Source organism: Chlorocebus sabaeus, chromosome 11 (genome assembly GCF_047675955.1).
Source record: "Chlorocebus sabaeus isolate Y175 chromosome 11, mChlSab1.0.hap1, whole genome shotgun sequence".
NCBI classification, from domain to species: Eukaryota; Metazoa; Chordata; class Mammalia; order Primates; family Cercopithecidae; genus Chlorocebus; species Chlorocebus sabaeus.
In genome coordinates this window covers 6,255,052-6,270,055 of record NC_132914.1, presented here as the reverse complement: position 1 = coordinate 6,270,055, position 15,004 = coordinate 6,255,052, and the positions used below count along the sequence as shown (strand labels likewise).

General features: G+C 46.2%; 1 protein-coding gene across 1 annotated transcript in view; it reads left to right on the top strand.

Annotated features, from left to right (window-relative positions):
• The window catches only part of VWF (von Willebrand factor), a 166,457-nt gene that overhangs the window by 133,631 nt on the left and 17,822 nt on the right, over positions 1-15,004 (top strand). The window contains exons 39-44 of the mRNA XM_073020414.1: positions 971-1,073; positions 1,517-1,591; positions 2,738-2,842; positions 3,997-4,202; positions 9,338-9,487; positions 13,932-14,042. Coding sequence (XP_072876515.1) covers positions 971-1,073; positions 1,517-1,591; positions 2,738-2,842; positions 3,997-4,202; positions 9,338-9,487; positions 13,932-14,042 — 750 coding nt within the window. The remainder of the gene's footprint in view (positions 1-970; positions 1,074-1,516; positions 1,592-2,737; positions 2,843-3,996; positions 4,203-9,337; positions 9,488-13,931; positions 14,043-15,004) is intronic.

Genomic DNA, 15,004 nt, shown 5'->3' with positions numbered 1-15,004 from the left:
TCCTGAGGGAGGGCAGGGCACTTTGGGGGAAGGGGACCTCACTTGGGGGTCTTTGATCTTCCTTCTTAGCTGACTGATTGCCTACCGTGGAAGTAATAAGTAAGACCTTCTTGACCTGGGAACTTCTTAGAGTCCTTTGAGCTGCTGGATAAGAATGTGTTTCTTCAGGGGCAATTTCGCTTGAATTTAATTTTAAGTTTAAATTTAACTTCATGGCTGAATCCAGAGGGAGACTGAGTCCTGGCTCTGCTTCTTACTAGTGGAGCTCTTTGCTGTGTACCTTGTGCTAATCACAGTTTCTCACTCCTTACAACAGTCCTGCAAGGCAGGCTTGAGTACCCTCATTTTACAGGTGAGGAAACTGGGCACAGCGGAACGCAGCCTGTATTAGAGTTCGGGAGTTCCTGACTTCAAAGCCTTGTGCTGTTGGGGCTGTGTGTAACTTTGAGGAGGCTGCTCTCTGCCTTGGGCCGTCTCTCATTTGAAAAATCAGAGAGCCGCACTCAGGCCTCTGAAGTCACTGCAGGCATCAAGAATGTGATGCTTTCGAGAGTTTTGCTGTCCTCCCCACAGCTGTTGCTATTGTCTGAAGTCAATTTCAGAAAGAAATGGCTTCTTTTTTTTCCCCCCAAGCAACATCCCAATTTCTCCTTTGGCTTGAGAAATGACTAGCAGGTGCGATCCAAGAACTCTCATTTTCTTTCCTTGCTTGGTTTTAGCATTGCCAACAGAGAAGGGTGTATTGAAAGTTTCCACGTTTTAGTTTACAAAGCACTGTGGCAACCACCTTTCTGAAAGCCATTAGAACCTCACAACCTCCTTTCAACCTGGTTTTGTTCGTCTGTGAGGCTGTCAGAGGGCTGGCTCAGGGACTGGCCCTCGCCGCAGGCAGGGAGAGCTGACCTCTGTGAACTCTGGGCTTTGTACCTAGAATGTCCTGTGCCCTCTCTGAACCTCGCTTTCCCCTCAGTTCCTGGAAGCCTGGGTCCCGGACCACCAGCCCTGTCAGATCTGCACGTGCCTCAGCGGGCGGAAGGCCAACTGCACAGTGCAGCCCTGTCCCACGGCCAAAGGTGAGAGTCCTCCCCTCGCTGGTGCCTTCATGGAGGAACAAGGGGCCCTGCAAGGCCCCCCAGTGACCCATCTTCATCCCTGGCAGAGCAGACTCGAACACTGGCACCTGGAGTCCTGGAGTGGGTGAGCTTCCTTGCCCAGCCTGCATTTCCCGTTGCTGGGCCTGGGAGCCCAATTCTGCATCTGGGTTCGACACTCTCAGATTAACCCTTGCCTCTGGTCCCCAGCAACGTGCAGACTTAAGAGTCCCCTGGAGGGTAAATGTGAGGGTGTCAACAGGAACATGGGGACGCTCATCTGTCAGAGGTCCCGTGCCCTGGATCCTCGTGGGACGACTATACAGAACTCATACTAGTTTTCAGTGAGCAAGAACATTTCAGATCCCTCTGAGGCTGTCCCACTACTCATTTCTCTGACTTTTGTGGCCGTTCCTCTCCTTCAGCTCCCACCTGCGGCCTGTGTGAGGTGGCCCGCCTCCGCCAGAATGCAGACCAGTGCTGCCCTGAGTATGAGTGTGGTATGTGTCCCACCGGGGGGATGTCTCCAGGGCCCAGCCCCAGGGGGGTACCACGTTGAGGGTGCTTGAAAGGTGGCTCTGTTCCCAGGCACAGGGTGTGTGAAAGGAGGTGGGCAAGGACTGACTAGATACTCCAAAAAAATGGAAAGGGTTACCTCTGGAGAATAGGATTGGCTTCCTAGAAGAATCTTCTGTAAATTACTAAACATAGGTTTGACAGGATTAATGGGGTGATTGCTGGGGACCGCAGAGATACACTGAAGAAAAAATCATGCCAAGGCAGCCCATTTTCCTTTTCAGTAAGATTTTGAGGCTGCTAGATACAGAGAAGACCACATACTGGGCACCTCGAGTTGAGCAGGTTATTTGCTAGAGGTTTTCATGCTAGCCCTGCAGGCTCTACTCTGTGAACAGTGGGCTCGGTGAATTTAGAGCTGATGGAATTATGGTTAGCATGGCAGGAAATCATCAGTGCCTTTGTCCTTGTCCTGTCCAGTGTGTTTGTTGCTTATACGGATGAAGACCTAAAGCACAGGTGTGTACAATTTGCAGTGATGCAAATCTTGAAGGGAGAGCAGATAGATCAGGGGGCACTCCAAGCAACTAAAAGAAAATCATAATTGGAGAAACTTGTTTATACTCATGAAATTGATCAGAAATAAATAGAAGTCCTGTAAGGGAGGGAGATGTGGCTTGAGAATAATTAATGTAAAAGGAGGTCTTAGAATGTTGGCAGTGGAGAGAACTAGAGGGATCATTTATTTCAAGCCCCTCATTTTGTAGACATTACTAGGCTCCTACAATGTGCCAGGCACTTTGCCCTTACTATTTTGTGAAATCCTCAGACTGATCCTATAAGGTAGGGTATCCCACCTTCCAGAAGAGGAAACAGGTCTAGAGGATCCAAGTTGACTTGGCTGAGATGTGGAAGCCCTAATGGATGATAAGAATAATCAGTATGGCTTGGATTGATTGATCGGTCTGTCCATCCATCCATCCATCCTAACCCATGTAATCTCTGTCCCCATTATCACTTACCTAGAACAGTAGAAGTCTGCATGAATAGGAATATAGTGTCCCACTGACAGGTAATAAAAGAGTAACCTTGCTGAACTCTGCATGGATGTCTCTCTTTCTGGCCTTCAGTGTGTGATCCGGAGAGCTGTGACCTGCCCCCAGTGCCTCACTGTGAAGGTGGCCTCCAGCCCACACTGACCAACCCTGGCGAGTGCAGACCCAACTTCACCTGCGGTAAGGCCTCTGTGGATGAGGAGGGGTGGTATGGCCTCTCTCCTGGTGTGAGGAAGGTCATCCTCTTTCTCAGGGACCTGTTCCAAGATGATGTCGTTTCCTGTTTTCTACCTGGCTGAATCTGGGTTGGAAGTGCATCTAGAACAGAGCGGTTAGGGTCACACCTGCACAGGATCCTTCCGACTGCATACTGCTGAAGGATACCAGGTGTGGGCACAGCCACCGGCACCTCCTTCTTGGGTGTATGAAGAAGCAGCTGGGGCTGAGATGAGGAGGCCTCTGAATCTAATCTTTATTTGTACCCATCCTCCTGTATGTCATTGAGGGGAGGGAATGACTTCCCCTCGTCATTGGATCTTATTGCCAAACAAATTTATAGTTTTTTCCCCCTCTGAAGGAGTATATATGTAATCACTATATACTATAATTTAAACATAGTGTTGACTAAAATAAGACACGACAAGAAACCGAATTCTTTATTTACCTACCGAGAGTACCCACTCTAACTCCACTGGTGTTCTTGTCTGCTGATGTGGACTCTCCTCTGACTTCCTAGATGTGAGACTTCAGGGGTGGGAGGAGAGCACATTGTGTTTGAAGGGAGCTAGAAACAGGCAAAGGACACAGGGACAAGATTTGGTCTTTTAAAAGTGACACTGTGGCTTTGACAAGATTGCTGGCATTCTTTCTTTCCACACCGATTGCTGGAGGGCCTAAAACTGTAGGGTATTGTTCTAGGTACTGAGGTGGGGATAGGATCACAAAAACTCCTGGCATAGAACAGTGCTTAGCAGGGCATGGTGCGCCCAGGCCTATTGGCCTTAGAGATTCTACATCTGACACCTCCGAGAATCAAGGAACCCGCCCCTTCCAGACGTACTAGGAAAGTGATAGAGCAGGGATGGAGCAGCCTTCACTTCTCCTCCATTAGAGTTCCTAGCTTCACATTGCCCTTTCTGATTAATGTTCATATTTTTCTGCAGATGAACTGCTTTTTTGGTAACATTGAATAGCTCCCAGCCCGTGAGCTTGGTCCTCACACATTTCTGACTTAATCTTCTGAGTCTGAAGCTCCCTGGCACCCTATAGCATAGCTGAATAGTTACAAGCCCTGGCTGGGTGCATTGCTCAGCGTGGCCTTGTCCTACCCTCAGCCTGCAGGAAGGAGGAGTGCAAAAGGGTGTCGCCGCCCTCCTGCCCCCCGCACCGTTTGCCCACCCTTCAGAAGACCCAGTGCTGTGATGAGTATGAGTGTGCCTGCAACTGTGTCAACTCCACAGTGAGCTGTCCCCTTGGGTACTTGGCCTCAACCGCCACCAATGACTGTGGCTGCACCACAACCACCTGCCTTCCCGACAAGGTAAGGGCTGCTCAGTTCTGGCTGGTACGACGGCCACATATGTGCTCCTTCTGGAAGGTTGATATCCTACCCAGCCTTCCCCTCCTGCCCAAACTAAGTGCTACAAGGCTTGGTGGGTGGGCAGTCAGCATTCCAGCTCAGCCTGAGTGGAAATGTACTCAGGAGGCATTTCTTGTGAGCCTACTATGTACTAAGCATGGCTAGATGCTGAGGCTACAAACAATGTGTAAGACATGGTCTTTACCTTTACAGAGCTTATTTTTAGGTTAGCTAAGGAAATAATGTGATTGCATGGATTATTTAGAGATCAGTTAATAGTTATATATGTGTGCGTGTGTATATATATAAATATATACTTATTGAGATGAAGTCTTGCTGTGTTGCCTAGGTTGGTCTTGGACTCCTGGGCTCAAGTGATCCTCCCACCTCTGCCTCTTGAGTAGCTGAGATTACAAGTGCACTCCACCACACCTTTATTTATTGCTGTCAGTTTATCCATTTATCCACCCATCCATTCATCCATCCATCTACCCGTCCGATAGTTACTAAGCAACTACCACACTCTAATAGAATTGGTACTGTGTTAGGTGCTATGGGAGAGATGTTAAGAGGAAGTTCCTATGTATGCTCTTGTTAGTATATATGACAATAGTCTATAAACTGAATATAATAAAGTGTCAACAAATGGTACAGATTTTCAGTGCAAATAGCAGTCTTACAGGTGAAAGAGCCACCAAGATGAGCTATCGTTAAAGATTTAATTGATGGGGTGTGGAAGTGAAGGGCGCGAAAGTGGCAGAGAATTGAAATGAGCCAGAACTGCAGCACGAAGACCTGAGCATAGTCACAGCTGCTGCATTGAGGGGAGTCCTGACATGAGTGACAGAGAAGCCACAGTCATCTCTCCTTGGAGCCTGTTAGGGCTGGAACAGATCTTTATTTGTCTGGAATGCTTAAGACCTCTGTTCCCCTCTGGATGCTCTTCCAGCTCAGGGATTCTAAGCACGTAGTTGTTTCTGGAGAAGTGGGAATAAGTCTAGGAGGCTACAGTTGCTGCTGCTGCTGCTTTCTTATGTCTCTGTTCTCCTTCTCATCTTCCTGCCCACCCCTCCTGCCTTGCCATTTTTCTATTAATGTTTCTTATGTGTCTTTAATCTATAGTAATGCCACTCCCTGTTTTATGCCTTTGATTTGTTGGGGAAGCTGGGTCATTTGTCCTGTAGAATGTCATGAATTTTGGATTTGACTAGCAGCTACTTCATGGTATTGCATAATGTGTTCCTCTATCCCCTGTATTTCCAGTGGACTAGAAGTTAGACCCAGGGGATTCATTACATTCAAGGTCAATGTATTAGGGAGGCTAGAGGCACATAATGTCTATCTTTCTTTCTGCCTGCCTCCCTGCCTTCCCTTCCCTCCCTGCCTTCCCTTCCCTCCCTGCCTTCCCTTCCCTCCCTCCCTTCCCTTCCCTCCCTTCTCTCCCTTCCTTCGACGGAGTCTCTGTCACCAGGTTGGAGTGCAGTGGTGCGTTCTCGGCTGATTGCAACCTCCTACTCCCTGGTTCAAGCGATTCTCCTGCCTTAGCCTTCTGAGTAGCTGGGATTACAGGCATACACCACCACGCCCAGCTAATTTTTGTTTTTTATTAGTAGAGATGGGATTTCACCATGTTGGCCAGGATGGTCTCGATCTCCTGACCTTGTGATCCATCCTCCTCCTCGACCTCCCAAAGTGTTGGGATTACAGACATGAGCCACCGCACCTGGCCTAGCTTCCCACTTTCAAAGATGGGACTGATTATGTGTTCAGATGAAGTCAACCTATTTCTGCATTGTGAAGTTTATCCCGTCAACAGTTTAGTTTATCGTTTTAATATTTATAGGTGTTGTCTAAGATTTAGTATGTCATTAGGAGTTTCAAAATCGTGACTTTTCTCACTTCTATCATACTGATTGCATTTATTAACTGGAATTCTCCCATAAGAAAGAACTTTCTCCCAGCTGTTTTCAGTTACCCTGAAATAAAATGACATTAGACAAAGCAGAATAAAAGCAGAATAAGGGCTTGATTTTTTCCTTTCCAGTTTTCAGAGCCATTAGTTGATGCCCCAGCAACTGTCAAGGACAGCCAAAGAGGTTTCCCGCCCCCCCCATCATTATGAATTCATGGATGCTTACGTATTTGGTGTGTGTTGATTCATTGTAAACTTTATTTTTTTGACACTAAAATTGTCCTCCCTGGGGTAAATGGGGACTCCTTGAAGTCAGCTTTGGAGCCTGTTGGCATGGCCTCATGAGTCTTTTGTAGTTTTCTTGCTTTCTGAAACAATAAGGCATGCCAGGCTCACCCTGGGCATTTCCTGCCTGAGTCCTTGGATCTGCCATTTTGACAAAAGTCCCTCTACCTTTTAGTACAAGTGGTATTTAGGCACAAAATCTGGGTGCCAAGAATATTTATGGCTCCTGGGTTGCCACTGCCTTCAGACCTTTTTGGTGAACAGAGCTTAGAAATGCATATTTTAAGAGAGGATAAAAACTCGTAAGTTTGTAGTGGTATTTCTGATTCAAATTTAATTATGGGACTTATTTGATTTTTTGGTTGTATCACTTCTAAGTTGAAAATTCTGGTTTCCTAATATAATTAACTACTTATTTGCTTTATCTTGCAATATACCTGTAATAATTTCAAAACTAACTTGTAAACCTAGCACTTTGGGAGGCTGAGGTGGGCCGATTACCTGAGGTTGAGAGTTCAAGACCAGCCTGGCCAATATGGTGAAACCCCATCTCTACTAAAAAATACAAAAAATTTGTTGAGTGTGGTGGTGTGCGCCTGTAATTCCAGCTACTTGGGAGGCTGAGGCAGGAGAATCGCTTGAACCCAGGAGGCAGAGTTTGCAGTGAGCCAAGATTGTACCATTGCACTCTAGCCTGGGCTACGGAGTGAGACTTTGTCTCAAATAAATAAATAAATAACATTTCCTTTCAGTTCTTCTTATCCTAAAAAAAAACTCATTGGGGGATATATAGTGTAAATACTACGGTTTGAAGTCATTTGAAATAATTATTATAATTATAATATATATAATATGTTATAATATATAATTATATAATATATAAATATGTATAATAAATATATAATTATATACTATATATAATATATAAATTATGTATAATGTTATATATAATTATACATAACAGACTCCTGGGAATATGTCTTGTTTTATAATTTGGGCTTTAAAATCATTTAAATATTTTACACCATAGTAATTTTAAATTTTAAAAGAAATAAAAAGCAATCCGTAAAAATGGAAAACAAATTGAAATATCTCATTAACTAGATATCAAGTAGGTGGCACATTATTATTATAATTATATATTATATAAATAATATATAACTATAATTATACAATATATAATATCAATAAACTATAATTTTATATTATATAGTATATATTTATATGTATTATAATATATAACATATATATTTTATATGTAATATGTAATATATAATTATTATAATTATATATTATTATAACAAGACATATTCCCAGGAGTCTTACTCTCTCTGTTTTCTCTACCTTATTCCTTCCTCCACCCTATAATTTATATATATGAGTTCTATATTATATATAATACATAGCATATATTATGTTATATGTAATATATGTAATATGTAATATATGTAACATATGTAATATATAATGTATAGTATGTATTATATATGCAATATATATATATATATATATAGCTGCCTGTCTCAGCCTCCCAAAGTGCTGGGATTACAGGCATCAGCCAGCCACCACCGTGTCCAGCCTTTATAATTTTTATTAGTTTTCTTTTTGAAAATATGATGAATTTTATACATGTATGTTTCTTCCCATTTCTCATAGAAAAGAAGTATATTATGAATTATATTTTTAATTGCTGTTTCTCATTTAACAATATTTGATGGAGATTATTCTGTATGTGTGTAGAGATCTGCCTTATTCTTTCTTATAGCTGCATAGTACTCCATTGCATGGCAGCACCGTAGCTTTTTTTCAACAAGTGCCCTATTGGTGGACATTTGAGTCGCTTCAGCCTTTTGCTATTACTAATTGCAGTAACAAACAGCCATATGCATCTGTCATTTTGTGGACTTGGCAGTGTGTCTTTGGGATGGATTCCTAGAAGTGAGATTCTGAGTCAAATGGTAAATACACATTTACTTTTGCTAAGTATTGCTAAACAATTCTTCTCCATAGGGATGGTAACATTTTCCTGCAGGCCGTTTAATAGAACAAGGGGTCTCATTCAATAAGTTCATTATACAGAAGCTAGAAGACTGAGAAGATATATGATAGTGCTTTCGAAATGTTTTAAGTGCTATTATGGCATTCACAGGATGGAGACCTATTTTGCATAGCTTTGGAGGGCATACTTGGGATTAATTTCAAAACTGACATTAAGTCCCCTGATCAAACAGCTTCCTTAGCTCCTCATTCCAAGAAAAGGATGTCTGAGCATTGTCTGTGGTGTGCGTCCCAGACTTTCCATGTTTCCCTTTCAACCAATCTTTTTCATCTCTTTTCCCACATCTCTGCCAGAGCCTATGGTTCTTCCAAATGGGATCCCTTGTGTCTCAAACATATCCCCTGCTCTGTGTCCCAGAGTCTTTGCTTTTTATGTTCCTAGTCATCTGTGGGTAAGGGGACATGCGTTCATACCCCCTGCGCAACTTGCTTGTAAGTAGGCAGAGGGCTAGAGAGGATGGGCTCCAAGTCCAAGGACATTACTGGGTCTGGGAATGTGGGTACAGCTTCTCGGTGGCATAGGAAGGAGTGAAGTGCAGTTAAGGCAGGAAGAAGTGAGACCAAGGCAGCCAGTGTGTTATATTCAAGTCTGTGGACCATGAAGGCCTCACGAGGGGCCACCCCTCAGAGACTGGGGATGGCTTTTCTAAGGCTGGCAGGCAGGGAAAGGAAGAGGACGAAATCTCTTTTATAAGCAGTCCTGCATATGGGCAGAGACCACATTTGGTTTTATTTATTGCCACATTCTCAGCACCTAGAGCGGCTTCCATGTAGTAGGTGCTAACTCACCGTTTGTTTCAATGAACGAAATGAGTTCACTCACGAAAACTTACGTCTACAGGTGTGTGTCCACCGAAGCACCATCTACCCGGTGGGCCAGTTCTGGGAGGAGGGCTGCGACGTGTGCACCTGCACCGACATGGAGGATGCTGTGATGGGCCTCCGCGTGGTCCAGTGCTCCCAGAAGCCCTGTGAAGACAGCTGTCGGTCGGTGAGTGGGACAGAGGGGTTGGGCATGCCTGGAGCCATCAGGGCAGGAAAGTAGAGAACGGCATCTTAGGAAGGGCAAGAAAGGTTCTTTTTTTTTTTTTTTTTTTTTTTGAGATAAGAGGCTTGCTGTGTTGCCCAGGCTGTAGTGCAGTGGCACAATCTCGGATTGCAAGCTCTGCCTCCCCGGTTCACGAGGAAGGGCAAGAAAGGTTCTTTAGTGACCTCTGGTTCAAGGCTAGGGGTGTGGGAGAGGGGAGGGGGTTAGGGCTGGATAAGAAGAAAAAGCAAGAGCAAAGGATTTCTATGTCATCCTCTGCAGTTCAGGCCTTAGCTAATGGTCACGTCTGTTGTATGGCCTTACATCTAAAGGACTGGTTGAGTAGGTTTGAGCAGAGATGGGGAGGACTAAATGCCTAGAAAAGAGGACTTGATTTCCTTTTTCTTCCACCCTCATATATCACCTTCGCCTGTCCCTAGAACAGACGTATGCTCTGAATTTTCTAGGATTGTCCTGGTTTCAGTGTACTCTGGTGTTTCCACGTAGACTGGATTTTCAGGCCATGTTTATAATTTGAGGTATGGAAAACATGATCCCTGTTCCCCAAATCCAGTTTGTGGCGGCCGCCCCTGAGGCTCCTGTGTGTGCTGGGGCGCCCTATTCTTGCATGTTTAGGACTGATCAGACCCTGAAAGGGGAGCACCAGTCTGCAGAGAGGATTGTAGGACAAATTCTGCTTGCTGGTTTAATGCGATTACTACTACATTATTACCAGCAGATAATGATATTAAGAGAAGAGATGCCAGGGCGGGCAAGCACATACATCTCATGATTGCTTTTGCAAATGTCAGCGGCAGTGAAGACAAAGCTCCTGAAGGTGTTTTCGAGGTGAATGGTTTGATGGCAGAGGAGAGCCTGAGGACAGATCCCGAAACCCAGGCCCTTCACCTGCTGTTCTGCCTGCATTTGGGTACTGAGAGTGAGTGGAGTTGTTCAGTACCTTTGAGAGAGGATGATGCTCTAGTATCCAGGTGTTCCTTTGGGAAACACTAAGCTTTAGAAACCCTTTGGTTTTCATCTCCTCTCACAGGCCACCTGAGGCCAGAGAAATAACTTGCTGTCAAATAAAGAGAAGTGCTGTTTACAGGTCATTTTTAGGATATTGACACCCACTATATTTCGTGTTTCAGTGGGGAGTTTTGCTTGCAAAGAATAGAACCCATTCAGACTAACTACAATAAGAGGGAGTTTGTAGAAAAGATACAGGAGGATCTCAGACAGGAAGTGTAGGATTTGTAGAAAAGATACAGGAGGATCTCAGACAGGAAGTGTAGGATTTGTAGGCGGTCACCATGGTCCTACAGCATGTGTCTCCGTTTGTCCTAAGAGCCGGTATTTGTGTCCATCTGCTCCAGCTCCTCCCTGCAGGCCAGCTTCCTCTGTGCAGAAGTTTTGCTTTCTCATACATTTTGTTTGCACACAGCTTTATCAAATCTCACTTCAACTCCACACAGCTTTTCAGATCCATGGTTCATCCTTTTCCAATCTGACTTAGTCGGTCTTTGTGTTTCATGGGTCAGCTTCTCAACAGGAAAGTTGACAGGCCCAGCTCAGCCCTTGGATCGGGTCCACTGTCCAGTTCATGCTCTGGTCCAGTCAACTATTGGGGGAGCTGCAGGTCCTGGGGTATAATCCTGGCTGTGTAGAAAAGCTAGGGGCAACTTCAAAAAGAAGATGAGTAGGGAGGTCAGGGCAGGAGTGGAGGAGGAAACGTGTCTAGAACTCTTGACCATGTGATTGCTCTAGGGAATCCAGTGCCCTGTCTTAGAGGCTGAATGTTCATATCTTCTGGGGAGGAGAAGGGAGCCTCGTGGTTTAAAATCTCAGAGGACGTGGGAAGCTGGGCTTCGATCTGTACTATGTTGAGTGAGGTGGGAGCTTAAGTAAGTTACAGATGGTCTCAGACTTCATTCTGCAAAGAGGGTAGTATTGTTAGCATTATTAGCTCTAGTCTGACCTCAGAGGCACTTGGGCTCGTATCTCCCAGTCCATGTGTTGTCTAGGTTGTGACAGAAAAGAAAGGACAACACTGCCATCGTCACCCTGAAGCCACAGTCTGCAGAAACACACTTTGCCCAAGCTCCTCCGTAGTTCTCTGCTCTTCGTGTCAGAGGAGTGGCAGCAGGCAAGCAGGGGCGTTGGCGGCTTCTCAGGAATGTTCCAGGTGGGCCTCAGTTGATGGCCTTGGTTCCGTGTCCATAGTGAGAGGAGGCCTCCGCCTCTGTACAAGCCTTTGAGGGGATTTTCCATGAAGGCTGATGGCTGTCTGACTCCTCACCCGTAGGCTCCTGAATCAGGTTCAGTCAAGGTGTAGGAACTGTGTTCTGAGAAACCGAAGGAAGTCCATTAGATTTTATTCACTCTGATACTCCTTAGGAGGGAAAAGAGGGAGGGATGTTCTTCCCAGTATCAGACAGGAAACAGGACCACCCCAGGGAACGGGGTTGGCTGGAGCCCCTGTAGCTCACAGGAAGCCTGTGGACACTGGGGGGTCCTGACCCGAGCCCGGAGCCCGTCCTGTTAGGCTGGTTGAACCCATAACTGCAGTGTTGCAAGGGTCAGTCTGATCCAGGAGGAGCTCTTCAAACCGTGCTCCTCAGATCACCTCAGAGGGGACAAGTGACCAGAGCTTGGCATCTGCCACCTCCATTTCAGTTACTGCAATTGTGCTTAAAGGATCGTGCTGCTAGATAAATTCATAATTTATTGTTCAGTGCGTATGTTTTCAGGTTGGGTGGCTAATAGACCTACTTAGTTCCATTCTTAATTGGGAAACCAATGAAAACAGGATGGAGAAGAGAGCCAGGAGAAGGGCCTGGATGTGTATTTTGATACAAGATATCAAACGTAGATACAAGCAAGGGAATTTGTCGGAGGAAGGGATAAGAAAGAATTGAAAAATACAGGTTGGACCTGGTTATGCAGCCAGGAAACAGGGTTGCTGTGGGGTATGGAGGGGAATCTTAGACAGATGGAAATTTGGAGGCATGGCTAAAAGTGTCTGGGTGTGAGAAGCTAGCAGGGCTGTGGGAACAGGCATCTGGCCTGGGAGCCATCCATAATATTGACACTCTTTGCCCATGGTGAGAGGCAACAGGAAACGAAAATAATATGCGGATCTCGATCACTCAGCCTTCTAGAGAGGCGCGCGAGAATGACAGCAGATCCCTAAAGGTGTTAATTACTGTCTTCTGTGTTCTTTGAGTCTTTGTTTCTGGCTCCCTGAGACCTTGTTTTTTTCTTTAATGGCATTTTGTATGTTCTGCTGTATCGTGGAAGGTGTGTACACAGATTGAGTCATCCTAATTTGTTGTCTCCTCCATAGTACCTAGTACATCGTAGGTGCACAGTAAATGACTTGAATCTTGGCTGATAAAAGCCTGGAGACAGCTCATTGCCCACTGCTGGGAGGTGGGCAGGGATGTCAGTAGGTCTCGTGGAGACTGGGTGGGGTTGAGCCAAGTCTCGGGAGTGTTGAGCCCTTCCAGAGAGAGGCACATGTGTTGTGCATCTTCAGATTCTGCCCTGCTCGGGAGTGTGCTCGGGGAGCACAGCAGGCTGCCATCCACACCCGTCCCACACCTGTCCGGAACAGCTGTGGTTACTCTTTTTCTCTTAAGGACACAGTTCCAAGATGGAGCATAGTCCTGGATTCTTTGTTCTTGGCTCCTGGGACAAACACACTGTCATCACTTTGACTATTCTTTGTATAGACTTTTCAGAGGAGGGTTTCAGTCTATCTTCATGATGCTTTAGCCAGATTGGAGGACCTTCTTAGAGGCAAGATGGACTGACAAAACTCCCAGAATGCTGTTCTCCCTGGCATGCTTTCTGGGGAAGGTTTGTCTGTTGCTCTGTTATCTCACTTTTCTTTTGTAAAGAACACTATACCCTATAAATTACTAGGTAAATGTCAAGTAACCTCTTAGGGAAGCCCAAATCAGCACGTTGGTGAGCAGTATTGGGATCAAGTGTTCGTCTTGTATGGGAGGCTAGCCCTGCAAGAGCAGAGACTGGATCCCAGTCATCCTGAGTGTTCCCCCCGGTCAGTGGGGGGCCCTAGAGTTGGCCATGATGGTAGCAGCTGCTGCTAAGTGAACTCTGAGCTGTCTTTAATACTCCCACAGACTGGATCATGGCCTCTCTCAAAGTGGGATCTTTCAGGGAACAGAATTATATCTCTGCAGCGGATGTAAGACTTTGTTCAGTGACCTAGTAGTTGCTGCTTCTTGGCATGACCCTAAGCCTGGTTGACAACAAAGACGAAAATGCCCAGACCAGCGATCACTCAGCAGAACCCCAGGGCTCAGTACGCAGGAGGCGTAGGTAAGAACCCTTATGTCTTTGCTGCTCACCTGTCCTTACTCTGTTTTTTTTGCTTTTCCAGGGCTTCACTTATGTTCCGCGTGAAGGCGAGTGTTGTGGAAGGTGCCTGCCATCTGCCTGTGAAGTGGTGACCGGCTCACCACGGGGGGACTCCCAGTCTTCCTGGAAGAGTGTAGGTCCAGGCCCCCAGGACGGGGAGGAGGGCAGATTGGGGCCGCTCCAGGGACCAGTGTTGACCTTAGTTTCATCTCATTCCTTGCCCTTTGCTTTCCCCACTGGGCATTTCACCCAGCTGTTGGTGTTATCAAGATGCCAGCTGGGCTGACCTGCCCCTTAGGAACTAGTTAAGACTGCTTCAGGCTTCCCATTTTGTAGATTTTGGGAGAAGCCCAGGGCCCTCTCGGGGGTATTCATGCTCTCATTCACCTGTGAATCTGAGGTGCTGTGGCTGAGCGGCTGGTTTTGGGATGGCCTCATCACCCCTCCGAAGTGCCACAGGCTGCAAGTACTGTTCTGGACCACATTGACCCAGGCAGGGTCCCCAGACCTTTTCACTGATTTCTACTGAAACCTCCCTGGTGGTTTTAGGGAGGTGGAAAACTTTACAACCCAGAAAAGGGACAGTATTTCCCACAGTCCCTTGGCTAGTTCTACAGGTCTGGCTGGGGCATCTTGCCAGCCCCCCATCGCCCCACTCTCGTCCTCTCCTGGCTGGCCTACCCCTGCCAGTCCCTTCTTGTAACACAGAGCAGTTCACCTGTCCCCTGTGTGCTGCCAAGTGCTTAGACTCTGATGCTCATCAAACCATTTTCTTAAAAACAGAAGATTCCATCTTTGGGGATTTTAGTCCAGATGCTAGGAGGAGAATCATAGTTCTTTCAATCTGGTCAGAAGGATAAAGGTGGGTTGTGCCAAGTCCCGGCAGCCTTGGGAGTTGGTGCTGGGAGGAGGTGAGCTGCCCATATGGGCCTTCCCTCTGTCTCCCTCAGTAAGTCCGATGCGATTCCCTTAGAGAGGAAGGCCAAGGGTCTGCTATCTTGTCCCAAGCCTTCCCCATCTCCTACCCAGGCCCGTTGCCTTTCTCCTCCCCAGTGATAACAGAATGACTCACTGGGCTTTTTCAGGTGAGTTTCC